This window comes from Ictidomys tridecemlineatus, chromosome 3, assembly GCF_052094955.1.
Source record: "Ictidomys tridecemlineatus isolate mIctTri1 chromosome 3, mIctTri1.hap1, whole genome shotgun sequence".
NCBI lineage: Eukaryota > Metazoa > Chordata > Mammalia > Rodentia > Sciuridae > Ictidomys > Ictidomys tridecemlineatus.
In genome coordinates, this window is record NC_135479.1 from 88,034,631 (window position 1) to 88,053,087 (window position 18,457).

The following is an 18,457-nucleotide window of genomic DNA, read 5'->3' on the forward strand; positions in this document are numbered from 1 at the left end:
GCCAAAAGCACAAATCACAACCTGGGTATGTAACTGACATCTGAAGTAGAAGGCAGGATCATGGATCTGAACACTTAACCTGAGGAATCTGACAGTTTCTCAGGTAGATAACATCAGGATGATGATGATGATAGTGAGGATTAATATTATTATTACTATTTTGCTGTTAGTAGGGAGAAATCCCACACATTTTGTGACCTGAAGCAAAGTCTTCTGTGTTGAATGGTGTGAGAGAGCAGGGTCAACACTGTGGATTTTGCTGTCCTTAATAAAGTGATACTGGAGCTGGGGATATAGCTCAGTGGTAGAGCACTTGCCTACCATGTATAAGGCCCGGGGTTCAATTTCCTGTACCACAAAAATAAGTAAATAGTGATACCATTAAAACAGAACGCTGACAGTTAAAAAGTGGAGGTGATCCTGAAGAAAGGGGTGTGAATGCTGGAAGTTACTATTCACTGATCTTTGTGGCCCACATCTGTAATCCCAGCAACTCAGGAGGCTGAGACAGGAGGATCTCAAGTTCAAAGCTGGCCTTAGCAATGGCAAGGCATTAAGGAACTCAGGGCTGGGGATGTGGCTCAAGCAGTAACTCGCTTGCCTGGCATGCATGCAGCCCGGGTTCGATCCTCAGCACCTCATACAAAGATGCTATGTCCGCCGAAAACTAACAAAAATAAATAAATATTAAAATTCTCTCTCTCTTTCTCTCTCTCTCTCTCTCTCTCTCTCTCTCTCTCTCTAAAAAAAAAAAAAAGAAAGAAAGAAAGAAAAGAAACTCAGTGAGACCCTGTCTCTAAATAAAATACAAAATAGGGCTGGGGATGTGGGTCAGTGGTTGAGTGCCCCTGAGTTCAATCCCCAATATCAGAGGGAAAAAAAAAAAAAAAAGTATTTGTGAAGATCATCAAAACTTAGTGCTTTTTTAGAACTAGATTAAAAAATGGAATAGAACACTGTACTTATAATGACTCAGCATCTTTCTTGTTTTGGTGAGAGGATGATGGAAATTCAATTTCAGGGGTGCTGGGTCTGTGTATCCCTACTCCTTTTCATTTTTCTAAGTTTGAGGGAGGGTCTAAGTTCTGAGGCTGGCTTCGAACTTGTAATCCTCCTTCCTCAGCCTTCTGAGTAGCTAGATTATAGGCATACACCACCATGCATGCCTGGCCTAGCCTTATATCTTTAAAATGTAAATATAGGAATAATTTACAAAAAATAATAAACAAAACGGAAAAGATGGTGTTAGAGGGGGAGAATATTTCTTCTATTTTTTATGATGTCATTGCCACATTATTTCAATTAAGGACAATACTTTTCTATATCTCCCTTCCAATACAACTCTTATCTTGGGCCTGTAATAGATATTACTAAATTTCACCAATTAGAAAGTAATAAAAAGTATTCATTTCCAACTCCTGCTGATTTACTTAATCTAGATTTCCTTCTGCTGTGTCCAGCCAACATTCAAAAAAAAGTAACCATTTTCTTTTTAAAACAGATAGTTATTTCTAAACCTTACCTTTCTAGTCCCTCCCTTCCTCTTAAATGATCTTGTCTCCACTTTCTCCATTTGTTGTATAAAGTTCAACTGAGAAAGCTTTAGGCTACAGCCAAACTTTACTAGTATCAGCATCCATCTAGGTCTGATTTTAGTAACTAGTTTTCTTACCAGTTCAGCCATCAGAGACAACCTTCCTCACCTAAGCCCTTGATCTCTTTGGTCGTAGACAGAAGGAAGCCATCTGAAGGCTTGTTCTCTATTGCCCCATCATGACTTACTGTCCTTTCCTTCTTACTTTCACGACACTGCATCACTCCATCACCCCATCCCACTATTTGGGATCACTGTTTCCCATATGCACGAAGCATGTGGTTTTCACTTTCTTTCCCTCACCTGCGTGTCACACCTGATAAAACACAGATTTCTACCTGTGTGTCCTATGGGCATATTAGACACCGATCCCTTCAGCCCCCTGGGGCAGCAGAAGAGGTCTGCAGCAGCTAGAACTCCAAGGGAACTTACCCCAACCTTAAACAGTCCTTCTGTTTAGCCACAGTGCATCCAAATTAATGTTATAATATTATCATTTTCTATGTATATCATCATGTAAAAAATATTGTGAGAAGAAGTAAGGTTTAAAGTATCTTTAAATGACTTCATTAACACTTAAGCTCTCAAAATAACTCCTATGGACCACTATTACTAAATTAGATACTGATACTAAAATACTGATTTTTCTAACCTCTCCACAGTGCATCTCCCATGTAGATATAACCTTTTGAGAAGCTGATGTTTCCTCATAGCTGTTTGCACTGTAATGGCATACATTTTATTTCTACTTTTTATAATGGAAAATTTCAAATATACAAAGGAGGACCAAAAAAAAAATGAAACCCAGCATAGCCATCACCTGGTTTAAACAATTTATAGACAATATTGCTTTATTTATAATGTCACCCACTTCATCAGTCTTCCATGGATTATTTTGAAGTCAATGCTAGACAACATACCATTCCATTCATAAAAATTATAGCATGTATCTCTACATACTAAAAGATAATATTAAAAGATACATATTGAGGTTGGGTGCGATAGCACATGCCTATAATCCCAGCAGCTTGGGAGGCTGAGGCAGGAGGATCACGAGTTCAAAGACAGCATCAGCAAGGGTGAGACGTTAAGCAATTCAGTGAGACCCTGTCTCTAAATAAATAAATAAATACAAAATAGGGCTGGGGATGTGGCTCAGTGGTTGAGTATACTTGAGTTCAAACCACCCAAAAAAAGATACACACTGAATGATATTGCTGATTTCTATATAAGTTCTATATTTTTCTATATATTTCTATATAAGCATCCTCCAGTAAGCCATATATGTCATAGGAGTATATGCATGTATGTTTTTATATGTAAATATAAATGTGAGCATATATATAACATACAGAGAAAAAAACATTTTATAATTTTTCTCTACATATTTTCCTGTAAGTTAAACGACTTGAAAGGACTCTCAAACAAGAAAGGGAAAAAAAATAGTCTGAATAGCTTCAATTGTAATAAAATCACTAATCAAGAATCTCTAAGGGGGTGCTGGGGCTGGGGCTCAGCGGTAGAGCACTCGCCTAGCACGTACAATGCGCTGGGTTTGGTCCTCAGCACCACATATAAATAAATAAATAAAATAAAGGTATTGGGTCCAACTACAACTAAAAAATATATATATATATGTATTTTTTTTAAATAAATAAAAGAATCTCTAAGGGGCTGTAGCTCAGTGGTAAAGTGCTTGCCTTCCACATGTGAGACACTGGGCTTGATCCACAGCACCACATAAAAATAGATAATGTTGACTGTCTACAACTAAAAAAAAAAAAAAAAAAATGTAATTAAAAAAAAAAAGAATCTCTGAGAACCTAAGGAAAGCAATAGAGAAAAATCACACCAAAACCCTCTACCTCTCAGAATAACTTTCATAAAACATAGATTATGTGGTATATAACTATAGTATTTCTTACAGCTACATATTTTACAAAACAAATAAAATAAAACTAAATTCGAATAATTTTTATTCAGCAATCTTACCTTTTGTTGGACTGAGATTCTGATCTATAAATCCTCTTAGTTCTGCATTTGTGGAAGTCAAACCAACCTGAATAAAACAGTTTAAAAAATTAATACTAGGATAACAAGCTATTTTATACCTTCTACCAGAAATCTAAATCAAATATTCTAAATAGCTATGTGAAATGAATTATATTAACCATAGGGAGTTATAATTTTTGGATGGGGGGCACAGTGGTATTGTGGATTAAACCCAAAGACTTACACATGCTGGGCAAGTGTTCTATCACTGAGCTATATCTCTAGCCCTACTTAGTCTGAGACAGAGTCTTGCTAAATTGCTGAAGCTGACCTCAAACTTAAAATCCTCCTGCCTCAGCCTCCCAAGTAGCTGGGATTGTAGGTGAAAACCACTTTGCCCACTTTTCATATTATAAAAGAAAATGTGGTCATATTTCTTGAAATGAGGAAAATATGATATGTTCAAATTAAAATTAATAAAATACTGGACCAAGGGAATAGCTCAATAATAGAGAAATTCTCAAGCATGTGTGAGGCTTTTGGTTCAGTCCCCAGGAGAGCCCAAAATGACAATAATCATCATCATCATGAAATATTACTTGTACACAGAACCATACTCTATCAATTTTACTAATAATTTTTTGTTGTTGTTTTTGGTACTGGGGACTGAATCCAGAGGTACTCTGCCACTGAATTATATGCCTAGTTCTTTTTATTTTTTGACAAGGTCTTACTAAGTTGATAAGGCTGGCCTTAAAACTGTGATTCTCTGGTCTCAACCTCCTGAGTCCCTGAGATTGCTAAAATTACAGGTGTGTGCTACCATGCCAAGTCCCTGTTAGGGAGAGTTTTCTGAAAACAAGTACTGTGACAGCTCAAATTGCTATCAAATTAGTGAAGGTACCAAAGATTAATTCAAATTCCATCATAAGCCTGGGAACATAGCTCAGTGGTACAGTACTTGCCTACCATGCACAAGGCCCTGGGTTTGATCCTCAGACCTGAGGGAGGGAAATTCTATCATTGGGACTAGGTGGTAGAGCACTTGCCTAGCATGTGCAAGGTGCTGGGTTAAATTTCCAGCACCAAAAAATAAAAAATAAATAAAAAGCCCATCCTGATTGATGCCTTTTTTTTTTTTTTTTTTTAGCTGTAGGTGGACCCAATACCTTTATTTCATTTGTTTATTTTTATGTGGTGCTGGGGATCAAACCTAGTGCCTCATGCATGCTAAGTAAGCACACTACCACTGAACCACAACCCCAGCCCCATGCCCTTAATTTTTAATGTTCTTAATCAGTATCTACAATGCTTTTCAAAACTATGATATGTAAGGGGCTGGGGTTGTGGCTCAGAGGTAGCGCTCTTACTTAGCATGCGTCAAACACTAGGTTCCATTCTCAGCACTGCATATAAATAAAATAAAGGTACATTGACAACTAAAATAAATTATATATATATATATATATATATAAGAAAGAAAGAAAGAAAGAAAGAAAGAAAGAAAGAAAGAAAGAAAGAAAGAAAGAAAGAAAGAAAGAAAGAAAACCATGACATATAAGGGATCATTATCACAATGCAAAAGTAAAGTGGACTGGCCTCATGTTCAATTACTTGGGTCCACACTGTGGCTCATAAAGCCTACTAGGTGTATGGCCTTGGTCAATTCATGCAATTTCTTTATCTACAAATTCAAAGGGGCCTGAAGACTGGGTAAGGGGTTCCTTCTGGCCAAAGCAACTAACTCAATCTGAATCAAGGACACAATTTCTGGCTCAAGGACACAATTTCTACCTACATTAGCTCAAAGGAAGCAAGTCTCCGTCTACACTGTCTGAAGACAAGTGAGTCCCCACCTATACTGGCTCAAGGTGCACAGCATCTGCACTGAATAGGAGAAGGAGGCCCGTAGTCCAGGCCTTGGAGAGGATGTCTGCTGGGCTCCTGCCCTAAGATCTCCTTTTTCTCTCTTTTTTTAATTTGCCTTTTGTCTTCTTAATCTTTGGAACATCAATTTTATTATGCAATCTGTGAGAAACAGAAATTTATTAAGCACCATCTCAGAAGGATGAAAGAAAGAACAGGGATGAGTCAGGCAGGGTGAAGTGTCCCAAGGAAAAGTCTCTGCTGTCTCTCACTGATGAGGGCAGAGGAGGCTCCTGGTGGAGCAGAGGTGCACTCCTGGCTGGAATGTGGGAAGCCTGAGCCAGCTGACACACTTCATTCCTGCAGCTGTTTGAGTGCATGCTTGACCAATATCCACACCATGTCAGGACCCACAGAACTCAGGGTCTTCTGAATATCCATTGGTCTGTCTGTCTCAGCTCTGTGTATTCACTGGAACCACTATATCTGAATCTAGCATGTTTGTGTCCTCTTTCCACTTGAGCCACAAGACACAAGACAACTGCTGAATGCAGGAGGCAATCCTCCTTACCACTTCTTGATAGTGCCATGGGATTGCCCTGTGGAGGTACCTTGGGAGGACATGCTGCCATCTTCTGTGACCCATCTACTGAGGATCAGCCAGGGGTTGGGTCTGTCGGATATAGGGGCATGCTAGGAGCCTATGCTGCCAGTGAGGGTCCTTGCATGCAGAAAGTGGAAACAATGGCAAGCATACTGACACACCCACCACCCTTCTGCCCTGACTGCTTGGCCTCCTTAGGCAGCTGCTGCTAACAGGACAGGGAGAAGGTGAGAAGGCTCAATGGCACTCCTCTTTGGTTGGACATTGGAAGGATCCACATGGCCTAGACAAGGCCAAAGCCCCTGATGCACAGGCTTCACCTGGAATGTGCAGCTTGCCCCTGGTGCTGGAGTATCAGGGGCTTGGGCCTCCAATTTTTGAACATCCAGGTATCATAAGGGTCATAACCCATATCAAAGATGGCTGTTATGATTGCAGGGTCCAGGTGTTTGGGAAGTGGCTCACTAGAATGATTGGGTAAATACTCTCCATCTTGGCTTAGCCATGGGTACCCCATTATCTGCACCCCTGTGGACCTCTGCACGGGGTCCACCATCAGTATTTGACTGATGAGGCTTTGTGCTCCCTCAGAAACGTGCAGAAATACTGTGCTTGCACTATCTGCACTAGCTTCTTGCTCTAAATGGGCACCTCCTTGTGACCATAGAATATAGAAGGACACCTAGACTCCAAATGCTCATGGGGGTGGGGGCTTAAGATTCTTTCCATAGGACAACTTCAGGGGCAAAATGCAAGCAACTGCCCCAGAACTTGTTCAGCTTCAGACTAGAAATGACCCTGGTGCTCAGGCTGAAGTGGATGAGTTTGACGTTGCCTCTGGAATCCACCAGGATGTTATCCACTTTCAGGACTAGGTGCATGATGCCTTTCTCGTGGCAGTAAGACACAGCACTTGCGATCTGCCTTAATGATCTATGGATCTCCTCCTCCTGAATGCCACTGGCATTCATCTATCCCAGATCTGCATGTTCCATGACAATGTAGATATTGTCAATGGTCTCCATGACCTGAAAGAGCTAGATCATTTTTCTCTTCTTTTTTCATAACACTTAAGAACTAATTAATTCATTTTTTGTAATTCAAATGCTCTACTAGCAACAGTTTCTTTTTTTCTTTCCTTTTTTTAGTTGTAGATGGACACAATACCTTTATTTTGTTTTATTTTTATGTTGTGCTGGGGATCGAACCCAGTGCCTCACACATGCTAGGCAAACACTCTACCACTGAGCCACAACCCTGGCCCTAACAATAGTTTCTTTTCACCCAGAGGTATATTATCAGAAATATTTCTACATATAAATGGTATTTAATATACCAAATTTTTATGATACAGCTTAGACTAAGATGTCTAGAAAAGAGCTTCTGAATTCTATATAGACAATGGTACAGATACTTTTTCCTGTAAGTATTCAGTTGAAGTAAAGCTAACCCTTTGCAACAAAATCTGCAATAAATGAATCCCAGCAACACAGGATGCTGAGGCATGAGGATTGAAAGTTAGAGGCCAGTCTTAGCAACTTTAACAAGACTTTCAGAAAAATTCAGCAACTTCAGCAACTTAGAGATCCTGTCTCAAAGTTAAAAATACAAGGGACTGGGGATGGGGATGAAGCTCAGGGGTAAAGCAACCCAGGCTTCAATCCCCATACCAAAACAAAATTGCTCACAAACAGTAATGTTAAATATTCAATCTGTTGAACATCTGTTGAAGAGTGTAGTGTATAAATACTAACATGCCCTCTTTTATAAACTCTTCTATGAAGAAAGAAAGGCAAAACTTTTCTGTGTTCTACTTTTAAAATAAAGTAATTAATACTAAAAAAGACTTTAATATATTCATTCCATGGGCTGACGTTGTAGTTCAGTTACAGAGCACTTGCCAAGCACACATGAGGCACTGACTTTGATCCTCTGATCCACATTAAAAAATAAACAAATGAATAAAATAAAGGTATTGTGTCCATCTAGAACTCATATATATGTACATATATATATTCATTCCATGCTTGATACAACATGATCATTTACTACTATATTATAATAACTTCAAAAGGATCAGTTTATACCTTTTTGTTATTGTATGACAATAATGGCAAAAAAAAAAAAAAAACCCTCAATTAAAACCACACATTCTCAGTAGAGAGCTCACAGTTACTGGGTTACCGTTATGCTTAAACACCTGCTCTTCATAACCAACTTCTGTATAGTGAAGTAGCAAGTGATTCATAAACTTTTTGAGCAGTTGTACACCTGCACTTTAATAATCAAATTATACTCTAAAAATTTAGAAAAAGGTCAACTGAAAGTCAATATTGCATCCTAATTTTGGAATCACAAATGGAGGAAACATGTCTGTAGCTAATGCTTATATAAATACTACCAAACTCTGTTTAGTAAAAACTTCAAAATATGTATTAATTTCTGCTTTCATAAATTATAGTTTAAAGACTCAAAGAAAATACATTTGAAAGAAGAAAAGTTGGTTAAAAAAGGCATGTTAAAAATATTATTCTTGGGCTGGGGATGTAGCTCAAATGATAGCGTGCTTGCCTGGCATGCGCAGGGTGCTGGGTTAGATCCTCAGCACCACATAAAAGTAAAATAAAGATGTTGTGTCCACCGAAAACTAAAAAATAAATATTAAAAAATTCTCTCTCTCTAAAAAAAAAAAAAATTATTCTTTCCTCATTCTACCTACTTAAAAAGGAAATGTATTTCACTGAGCCACAGAAAAGAGTGAACTCATATCTCATGGCACATATTTTGCTTAGTCAGGTCCTGAGAGAAGCCTTCCATCTGGGTATTCCTTAAATATACATATATACATGGGGGTAACTGGGAATTAAACTCAGGGGTATTCAACCACTAAGCCACATCCCCGCCCTATTTTGTATTTTATTTAGAGACAGCGTCTCACTGAGTTGCTTAGCACCTCACTTTTGCAAAGCTGACTTTGAACTCGTGATCCTCCTGCCTCAGCCTCCCGACTGGGATTACACAGGTATGCACCACCACACCTGGCTTAAAATATTTTAAAAAAAAAATTTATGTACATTTAATGTATATAACATCATGTTACAAGATATATATAATAAAATGATTACTAAAATGGAACAGGCTCTGGGTATACCAGTGCCAGTGTACACAGTCAATAATGCTGAATAAAAATACTCAAATCTAATTTGTAAGAATAAAAACATGCTCCCCAATAATAACATTATAACTTCATAAAAAAAAGTAAATATTTCTGGGGCTGGGGATGTGGCTCAAGCCGTAGCGAGCTCGCCTGGCATGTGTGCGGCCCAGGTTCGATCCTCAGCACCACATACAAACAAAGATGTTGTGTCCGCCAATAACTAAAAAATAAATATTAAAATTCTCTCTCTCTCTCTCTCTCTCTCTCTCTCTCTCTCTCACTCTCTCTCTCTCTTTTAAAAAAAAAGTCAATGTTTCTGATTGACATAACTGAAAGAAAACAGGACTCAGAGTGAGATGATATGTGCTCAGAGGTAAGCTCTACCCATCACAGGCAAGACAGTTTTGGAACAATCACTAAAAAACAAGGATAATACATATGTACACAAAAAAAAGCTCCTCTGGTCAAATTAAATAACTATGAGAATGTTTTGTTAAAGACAAAGTAGTATTTAAGTGGAGTTTGTTTTTCAAATGCCAGTGGCTTCCAATACTTCATCTCTGGCATAGACAATTTCCAAATAGAAATGCAAATGATCGGGGCTGGGGATGTGGCTCAAGTGGTAGCGCGCTTGCCTGACATGCGTGTGGCCCGGGTTCAATCCTCAGCACCACATACAAACAAAGATGTTGTGTCTGCCGAAAACTAAAAAAATAAATATTTAAAAAAATTCTCTCTCTCTCTCTCTCTCTTTAAAAAAAAAAAAAAGAAATGCAAATGACCAACAAACATATAGAATGCTAGTTTAAACTAACAGTAATATAATGTCATATACAGTTGTTTGCTGATTATGCTGGCAAAGATTCAAAAGAAAATCAGAAAAGCAGCATTCTCTATTAAATATAACCCTGAAAAATACATAAATCTGTCTAATCTTTTGTAAGTGAAATTTAACATTATGAATCAAAAGCTCAAAAAAAAAAAATCACTCACATTCTGGGATCAGTAATTTCCTAAGATTTTGCCTCATGGAAATATTCTGAAAGCCAGGCATGGTGGCCCATGCCTGAAATCCCAACAACTCATGAGGCAGAGGTAGGAGGATTGCAAATTCAAGGTCAGCCTCAGCAATTTAGCAAGACCCTAAGAAACTTATCAAAGTTCTGTCTCAAAATAAAAAGGGCTTTGGTTCAGTAGTTAAGGGCCCCTGGGTTCAGTCCTTGGTACCAAAAAAAAAAATAAAATTAAAAATTAAAAATAGGGCTGGGGATGTGGCTCAAGCGGTAGCGCGCTCGCCTGGCATGCGTGTGGCCCGGGTTCGATCCCCAGTACCACATACCAACAAAGATGTTGTGTCCGCCGAGAACTAAAAAACTAAAAAATAAATGTTAAAATTTCTCTCTCTCTCTCTCTCCTCTCTCACTCTCTCTTTAAAAAAAAAAATTAAAAATAAAGGAAGGAAGGAATGTATGTATGTATGTTACAGAAGTATCAAGATAAGAAAAGGCATTCATAGGGGGTGGGGATACAGCTCAGTTGATAGAGCGCTTGCCTTGCATGCGTAAGGCCCTAGGTTCAATCCTTAGCACTACACATAAAAAAAAAAAAAAAAAAGACATTCATCATAGAGATTAAGTAGTAGATTACAAAACAGAATAAACTTGTTTTATTTTGGTTGATATATTGACATATTCATGTATATACTACTTGCCTTTCTAGGCAAAAATTTGCTAATAAGCTCTAGGTTACCAATTTTTTCTTTTCTTTCTCTGTATTTTCTATTTTTCTGCAATGCATTATTATAGTTCATGTGAAGAAGTTTCATTGACAAGGCAAAAATTAAACTGCAAATTTTATTTCAAAGTCTCTTGTACAGTCAGTGATTTTAAATTAGAACACACCTGCATTTTTGGTCTAGAAGACTATGACTAGATACTAGGAATTATTTGATAACCATTTTATCCCAGGTACAATGGGATAAAATATAGTGTGTTCTCCTGATCTCTTCTTTTTAAAAAATAACTCATTCCATGTAGTTCTGTCAGGAACACTAACATTAAAGAAGCTTAACTGTACTACAGCAGCAGCAATGACCCAGGCCTGGCCACTTATGATATCCACTTTCTCCTCTACAGTAGAGAGGAGAAATATGTGAACCAAGTACAGTCAACCAAAGCTCCTCCCCAGAAAAATCACAAAACAAGAAACCTCCTGTCTTCTTCTAAGATAAGTATTAGAAGGCCCATGTTCGCCATTCAGCTCCCAGGATGGAAAGAGACATACAGTGCCCTGGCATTATCACTTGATCCTGTGAATCCAGGTGTCTTTAAAGCCAGAAGAGTCTAGATTTTTCAGATACATGAGTCAACCTATTTCACTTTTTGTCTTTAGCTGGTTTTGTTGTTGTTGTTGTTTATTTTGTGTTTTCCCCTTGAGACAGGATTTCCTAAATTGCCAATGCTGGCCTCAAACTCAAAATCTGCCTGTCTCAGCCTCCTGAGTAGGTGGGATTTCAGGTGTGTGCCACAGTGCCCAAATCCGTAAGCTGTTTTGAGTAGGATTTTTATCATTCCTATCACAAGAGACCTACTATGGCATGGAAATGGCAAAAGAACTCTTCACAAAAACTATTTATATAAGAGAAATGCAAAATGAGAAATAGAAATTATGAGTGGACTGTGGCTTTGGCTCAGCAGTAGCGCACTGGCCTGGCATTTGTGAGGCACTGGGTTCGGTTCTCAGCACCACACATGAATAAATTAAATAAATAAATAAAGGTCTACCAACAACTAAAAAAATTTTAAAAAGAAATTAAGACATAAATAAGTATATGAATATAAGTATACTGATGCTTCCATAAAGGGCAACGTCTTCCACACCTGAGTCACTTCTCACCAGTGTGAACACAAGTGATCATTCTTTTTGAAACATTTTTTTCACTTGCTTCCCAAATCACCAGAATATCCTTTATTTCTTCATGTCTTTGATACCATTCTCTGAATCTCCTCTGATGCTTCTCATTCTCATTCTCTTTATGTTGGATAACACTGTGCTCACACATGGTCGTCATGTACTCTCCTTTCATGCACTCACTGTGTAATCTCACATGGTCCCACTGCTTTAAAATAATTTTAATATGAAATAACTCCAAAATTTTACCTTCAGCCAGAAGCATTCCTCTACCTAGGCAATATCCAACTGCCTAGCCAATAATATCTCCACTGGATGTTTTTAGGTTTCTCAAAATTAGTATGTTCAAAACAGAACTCTGAGTTTGCCCCAAGATCCTGCACCTCCCCAAGAGATCCTCTTCTCATTAAGCAGCATGGCCATTACTGTGACACAAGCCAAATACCAAGAAGCCTCCTTTAACCTCTTTCTTGGTGCCATAATTTAATTAATCAATCCTGATGGCTGACCCTTAATGATAATGAAGCAAAATCTGTATCTGTTTAAAGTTACTAAAGCACATTAGAAATATGTTAAGGTTCTGGAATTATAACCCAAAATTAAAAAAAGAAAGATAAGAGACCCCCCTGTGCACACCTAAAACCACAAGTTGTAGCAAACCCTATATGTGCTGTTTTTTTTCCTATATATACATATCTTAATTAGGTGCAGCAAGATATTAACAACAATAACAATAAAATAGAGTAATTATAACAATACACTATAATAAAAGTATATGAGATGGTCTCACTCTTTCTTTCCAAATATCTTAAAAGAAGCACTTTACAGCTTCTCTTTTGTATATCTGAATTACCAGCATAGCTACTCTTGTACTTTGGGGCTACCTGAAAGCAAATACTGTAATACTGCAATAGTAAATCTGTTAACTGACAAGGCTATTCAGTGGCCAATAGCAGGCAATACATGCAGCATGCATAAGCTGGATGAAGGGATGAGTCACATCCCAGGCAGAAGGACAGTGAAAGGTTTCAGCATACTACCCAGAACACAGCACAATTTAGGACTTATGAATTATTTATTTATGAAATTTTCGATTCAATATTTATAGACCATGGGGGTAGGGGGAACTCTACTATAAGGTATTACAAGGTAATAAGGGTTTGTTTGTTAATGTTATTCTTTGGATGTATAATGGGTAATTAGAACTATTTGTCTGACTCACAAGAAGCCCTGTATGATTCTCATACTGTGGTGGGCTCCTAGCAGCCATTCTACACAATATGACAATTGCTTCTCCCAGTCCCAACTAACTAAGCCACTAGTGGATGTCAGACTCAAGCTTCCCAAGGAGTCTGAAACTGAAGCTGCCTTCCTTCACACCTCTCACTGTGAACTGGCTGGTCGGTCCCTTAACATGCAGACAGAGATGCTGAGAGGGGCTGGCTGGGGAACTAAGGAAGATAGTCTTCAGAGGAGGAGAGGGAGGGAAAAATGAAGCAGATGCACAGTACCAAAAATAAAGATGGAAAGCAAACACTGCTTTAATGCCTGGGAGATTGCTAATTTCTGGGCCTATATCTTTCTGAAGGCCTAACTAATTCCTTGAGGCAACCCTGCATCCTATCTTTTTATCTAATCCCAGTCAAACATTCCTACATAGTACTCTGGGAATGATAAAGAAATCATAACAGATTATTTCCCTATATGTTTCACTGTTTATTAAGGCATAATCCTTCACAATAACTGGAAACAAACATCTGAATGGGAAACAAACTCCAAAATGACAGCTTGAAACAAAAGGGAAAAATGAATAATTTATCCAAAACATTTTAAAGTCTAGTGTTCCTTCAAAAATCACCTGAGGAAGTTAGCAATATTCTTTTCAACAACATCTGAGCACACACATTTCCTTGAGTAAATATGAAAGGGGAAAAAAAAAAAAAAAAAAAGCTTAGCCAGCTGCAGTGGTGCACACCTATAATCCCAGCAACCCGGGAGGCAGAGGCAGGAGGACTGCAAGTTCAAGGCCAGTCTCAGCAACTTAGGGAGATCCAATCTCAAAAAAATAAAAAGGACGAGGGTATCACTCAGTGGTTAAGCACAACTGGGTTCAATCCCAGACCAAAAAAGAAAGAAAGAAAAGAAAAAGAAAGAAGAAATATGTTAAAGCAAGAAGTGACTTGTTCAATAAGGCCAAGTAACTCTCTAGCAAGTTCCAAAACAAACTTATTTTAGTCCCCAAAAGAAAAGGGAGAGAGGTGACTTTATGGAAATAGCAATTTTGTAGCTATTGAGGTGAAACAATTTGGTACCAATGTATAAAAATATCATCATGTTCCTCAGAGTACAGTACTCAATAGCATTGAAGTTTATTTTATTTCATTCATTATATAAACAAAAACAATTATAAATCCATGCCAGGAAATTGAATTAATTAACCAGAACAGTGAAAAAATATGCACAGGAAAAAGTACAGGTCACTTTAAAAATCACTTACATTAAAAAATTTACAAATACTTACATTTTTTGCCGTCATGTCAAACTATTTAAGATTCTGTAAAGCCATTAAAAAAATCAAAAACAAAAAACCTTCATCTTCAATTAATTCTTTAAAAGAATATCCTGTTAAAGGGAAAAAAAAGAAACAGTATTGTAGTAATAATAATAATAGGCAACACTTATGTCATATTTACTATGTGACATGCATTGGTCTCTAAGTAGAATGTCTAAGGAATTGTCACAACAGCACTATGAGATATATACCATTTAATTCCCATTTTACACCTAAAAACTAGGGTTTAGAGCAGCAGTTAAGTAATCTGATCAAGATAACCAACAAGTGACATACCCTGAGCTCTGATATATTATAGTATGTTCCTTTAGCTAATCCACTGAAAGAAATACCAGGGCTTCATAGAGAAATGGTTAAATTCAGAACAAGGCAGAAAGTGTACAAAATAAACTTAATTGTGCCTGAAGTAAAGAAGGGCTCAAAAGAAGCCAGGCACAGTGGTACACATCTATAATCCCAGCTACTTGTGAGTCTTAGGCAGGAGGACTACAAGGACTTAGTGAGACTTTGTCTCCAAAAAAAATTTTTTTTAATGGCTGGGGATACAGTTCAATGGTATAGCACTTGCCTAGCATGCAGAAGGCCCTGTGTTCAATCCCCAATAATGTTAAAAAAAAAAAAAAAGAGGGGGGCAGGTGGGGCGGGGAGGGCTTCAGGAAGCACCTGAGGAAGTTAGTAATACTCTTCTCAACACAATATGAGATTGTGTCTCAGAGGTAGAGCACTAGCCTAGCATGTGTGGGGCCCTGGGTTCAATCCTCAGCACCACATATATAAAGATATTGTGTCAACCTATAACCAGAAAATTAAAAATTTAAAAAAATAATAATGGAAAAAAGAGAGAGGGAGGGAGGGGGCAGGGTGGGGAGACAGAGAAAGATGGAGACATGTAAATCATACATAGGAGCCAGTTTAAAGGGTATAGAACTGAACGATTTGGGTCACCAGAGCACCAAAAATATATAAGGATAGTAACAGATTATAAATCCAATGACAAAAATAATAATCCAAGATCATTACAGATGAGGGAGAAAGAAAGCTCTTCTTTGCAGTATAATACAACTAATAAATATAAATGAACAATGCAGTCAGTAGTAACAAATAAAGCAATAAATGGTAAAGCTAGTCAGTGGAAGCATGATGAAAACAGGATATTTACATATTTATATAATCTTGAAAAAAAAAACACTTATTAATTCAAACTTTCTAGTGAAGAAACCTGGCACATACTGCTTTAGTCAAGAAATCAAAGTCACCAAATGCTAACCAATGGGACAAGTGCACTGAGATTGATATCATTTCTGAGTTGTTTCTGGCCAAAATGCAAAATCTAGATCTAATCATAAGGAAAAATCAGAGAAATCCAAGTGTTAATGTTATTCTTTAGATGTATAATGGGTAATTAGAACTATTTGTCTGACTCACAAGAAGTCCTGTATGATATCTCCTCATACTGTGGTGGTCCTAATTCTGCAAAAGGGATAAATGATTTCTGTAAAGACAATTATTGGGTAATTGAAGACAATATGGGCACAGACTGGATGGTAGTATGGTTTCAACATTTCCTTTCCTGATTTTGATCAATGAGCAGTGAGGTTTTGAATATCTTTTTTTCTCAGAAAAACATATTAAAATATTTAGGAGGGATGGGTATAACTTACCCTCAAATAATGAAACAAATATGATATGGATATACAGAGGAAGTAAGAATAATAAAGCACATATGGAAAATTGTTTACATAATTGTTACATTTGGGGAATCTGAACAAAGGGTATTCAGGAGTTTTCTGCCCTACTTTTACAACTTTCATTTTTGAATTATTTAAAAATTAAAAATTTAAGAAGGATTTAAAAAAAGTCAAAGATCATAAATAATGGGAACTGGAAGAAATGGGGGCTACAAATGTCTCCTTTATATGCTGCAATTTGAATCTACAAGTAAAATGGAAATAGAAGAAAAATAAGATTTTTTTTTTTTACTTTTCAACATAATACAGTTTGTAATTTTTCAATAGCAAAGAAAACAAACTGTCCAGTGAAGCATGTAGGCCTACAATCCCCAGTTACTAAGGAGGCTAATGCAACATCACAAGTTCTAGGTTATCTTGGGGAATTTGGCAAGACTCCATCTCAAAATGAAAATTGAAAAGGACCAGGATGGGGCTGGGGATGTGGCTCAAGCGGTAACGCGCTCGCCTGGCGTGCGTGCGGCCCGGGTTCGATCCTCAGCACCACATACAAAGATTTAGTGTCCACCAAGAACTAAGAAAAAAATAAATAAATGTTAAAATTCTCTCTCTCTCTCTGTCCCCCTCTCTCTCTCACTCTCTCTTTAAAAAAAAAAAGAAAAGGACCAGGATGTTGCTCAGTGGTAAAATGCCCCTGGTTTCAGTCCCCACTACCCAAATAGATAAATAAATTTAAATTTGATAAATAATAAAACACAAGTTCCTGATGGCTCATTTACCAAACTACATTACATGTTTGACCCAAGAATTTAAAGGTGAAGGACTGGGGTTGTGGCTCAGTGGTAGAGCGCTTGCCTGGGCAATAGGTTTGATCCTCAGCACCACATAAAAAAATCAATAAATAAAATAAAAGTATTGTGTCCATCTACAACTAAAAATATTTTTTTAAAAAAAGAATTTAAAGGCTAACATATAACTATTATATTTTGAAGATTAATGTTTTAAACAAATTGATGTAATGTCTATATAGAAATCTGTGCCTATTAGGTATGAAACATCTCTTTAAGCACAAATCTATAAAAAGTTGTCCTCATATGTGACCACCAAGGAAGTTGCAACAAATTTCAAGGGGAATACATATATACAGATTATAGTATCTGGTCACATATAATTAAATTAGGAGTCAACTATTAAAAATTGTTTAAAATCATATATTAGAAAATAAAATTATTAAACATTCCATGAATTTGTAATATTTAGAACTGAATGACAGTGAAAATAATAAAAAATATTTATAAAACATGTGATATCTACCTTTTTATTCAATAAGCCACCAATTTTAAAACTTAAAAAGTAGAAACTCAAAAAAGATGGAAAGAATGTGCATAAAAATAATGAATAGAAAAAAAATCAATTAACAAGCTGTTTCTAAGTCTCCTGCTTAAAGTTAGACATTTAATAAAGTCACAATGTAGTAGAATGAAAAGATCATGGACTTGGGCTCAACCTCAGCTCTGACACTTAGTGTAAGCTCTTAACTTCTTGTATCTCCATCTGGAAAAAAAAAAAAAAGGAATACTATGTGTTTCAGAATCGTGTTAGGAGTAAACTGGATATCATTTATTAAAAGTAAAAATCATCACATCTACCAAGTCAAAGTGTCAAATACCCTCCAGTTTATACATTAAATACTGGGAGCACTTCTAACCACAAAAAAAGCTCAATCTAAAAAAATTTAAGATTGTTTTATGACCTACTGAAATACAATTACAACAAAAAACAATGAACTCTTTCCCTCTTAAATATGGTTTGAACATGTGAAAATTTTAATGCATATATCCAAGGTAGATACTATTCTCTACCTATTATCATTTTTCCCTTGTTTCTTAAAAAGTTGAAGGTGGCAATGTATCCAGCTAAATGTGCTACATTCTCATCCTAGATGAGCTGATCATATAACATATAATTCTGGCCAATGAAATACAAGCCTTGTTGAGTTGACTACCACATCCAGCTACTAGGTTGCTCCTGTTCCCTTCTCCTCATTTCTTTGGGCTCAGAAGACAGCTGTAAT

At 37.0% G+C, this 18,457-nt stretch overlaps 1 protein-coding gene across 12 annotated transcripts in view; it reads right to left on the reverse strand.

The window, feature by feature from the left end:
• Positions 1-18,457, reverse strand: part of Tfdp2 (transcription factor Dp-2) — a 161,985-nt gene that overhangs the window by 107,007 nt on the left and 36,521 nt on the right. For 9 of the 12 annotated variants that reach the window (XM_078043438.1, XM_078043435.1, XM_078043437.1 and 6 more), the window contains 2 exons: positions 14,645-14,745; positions 3,587-3,653 (listed from right to left, as the gene is read on the reverse strand). In XM_078043438.1, the coding sequence (XP_077899564.1) occupies positions 3,587-3,653; positions 14,645-14,659 (82 nt within the window). In that variant the 5' untranslated portion in view covers positions 14,660-14,745. Of the gene's footprint in view, positions 1-3,586; positions 3,654-14,644; positions 14,746-18,457 lie in introns of those variants that run through there. The other 3 variants (XM_078043441.1, XM_078043443.1, XM_021728290.3) reach the window with 3 other exon arrangements.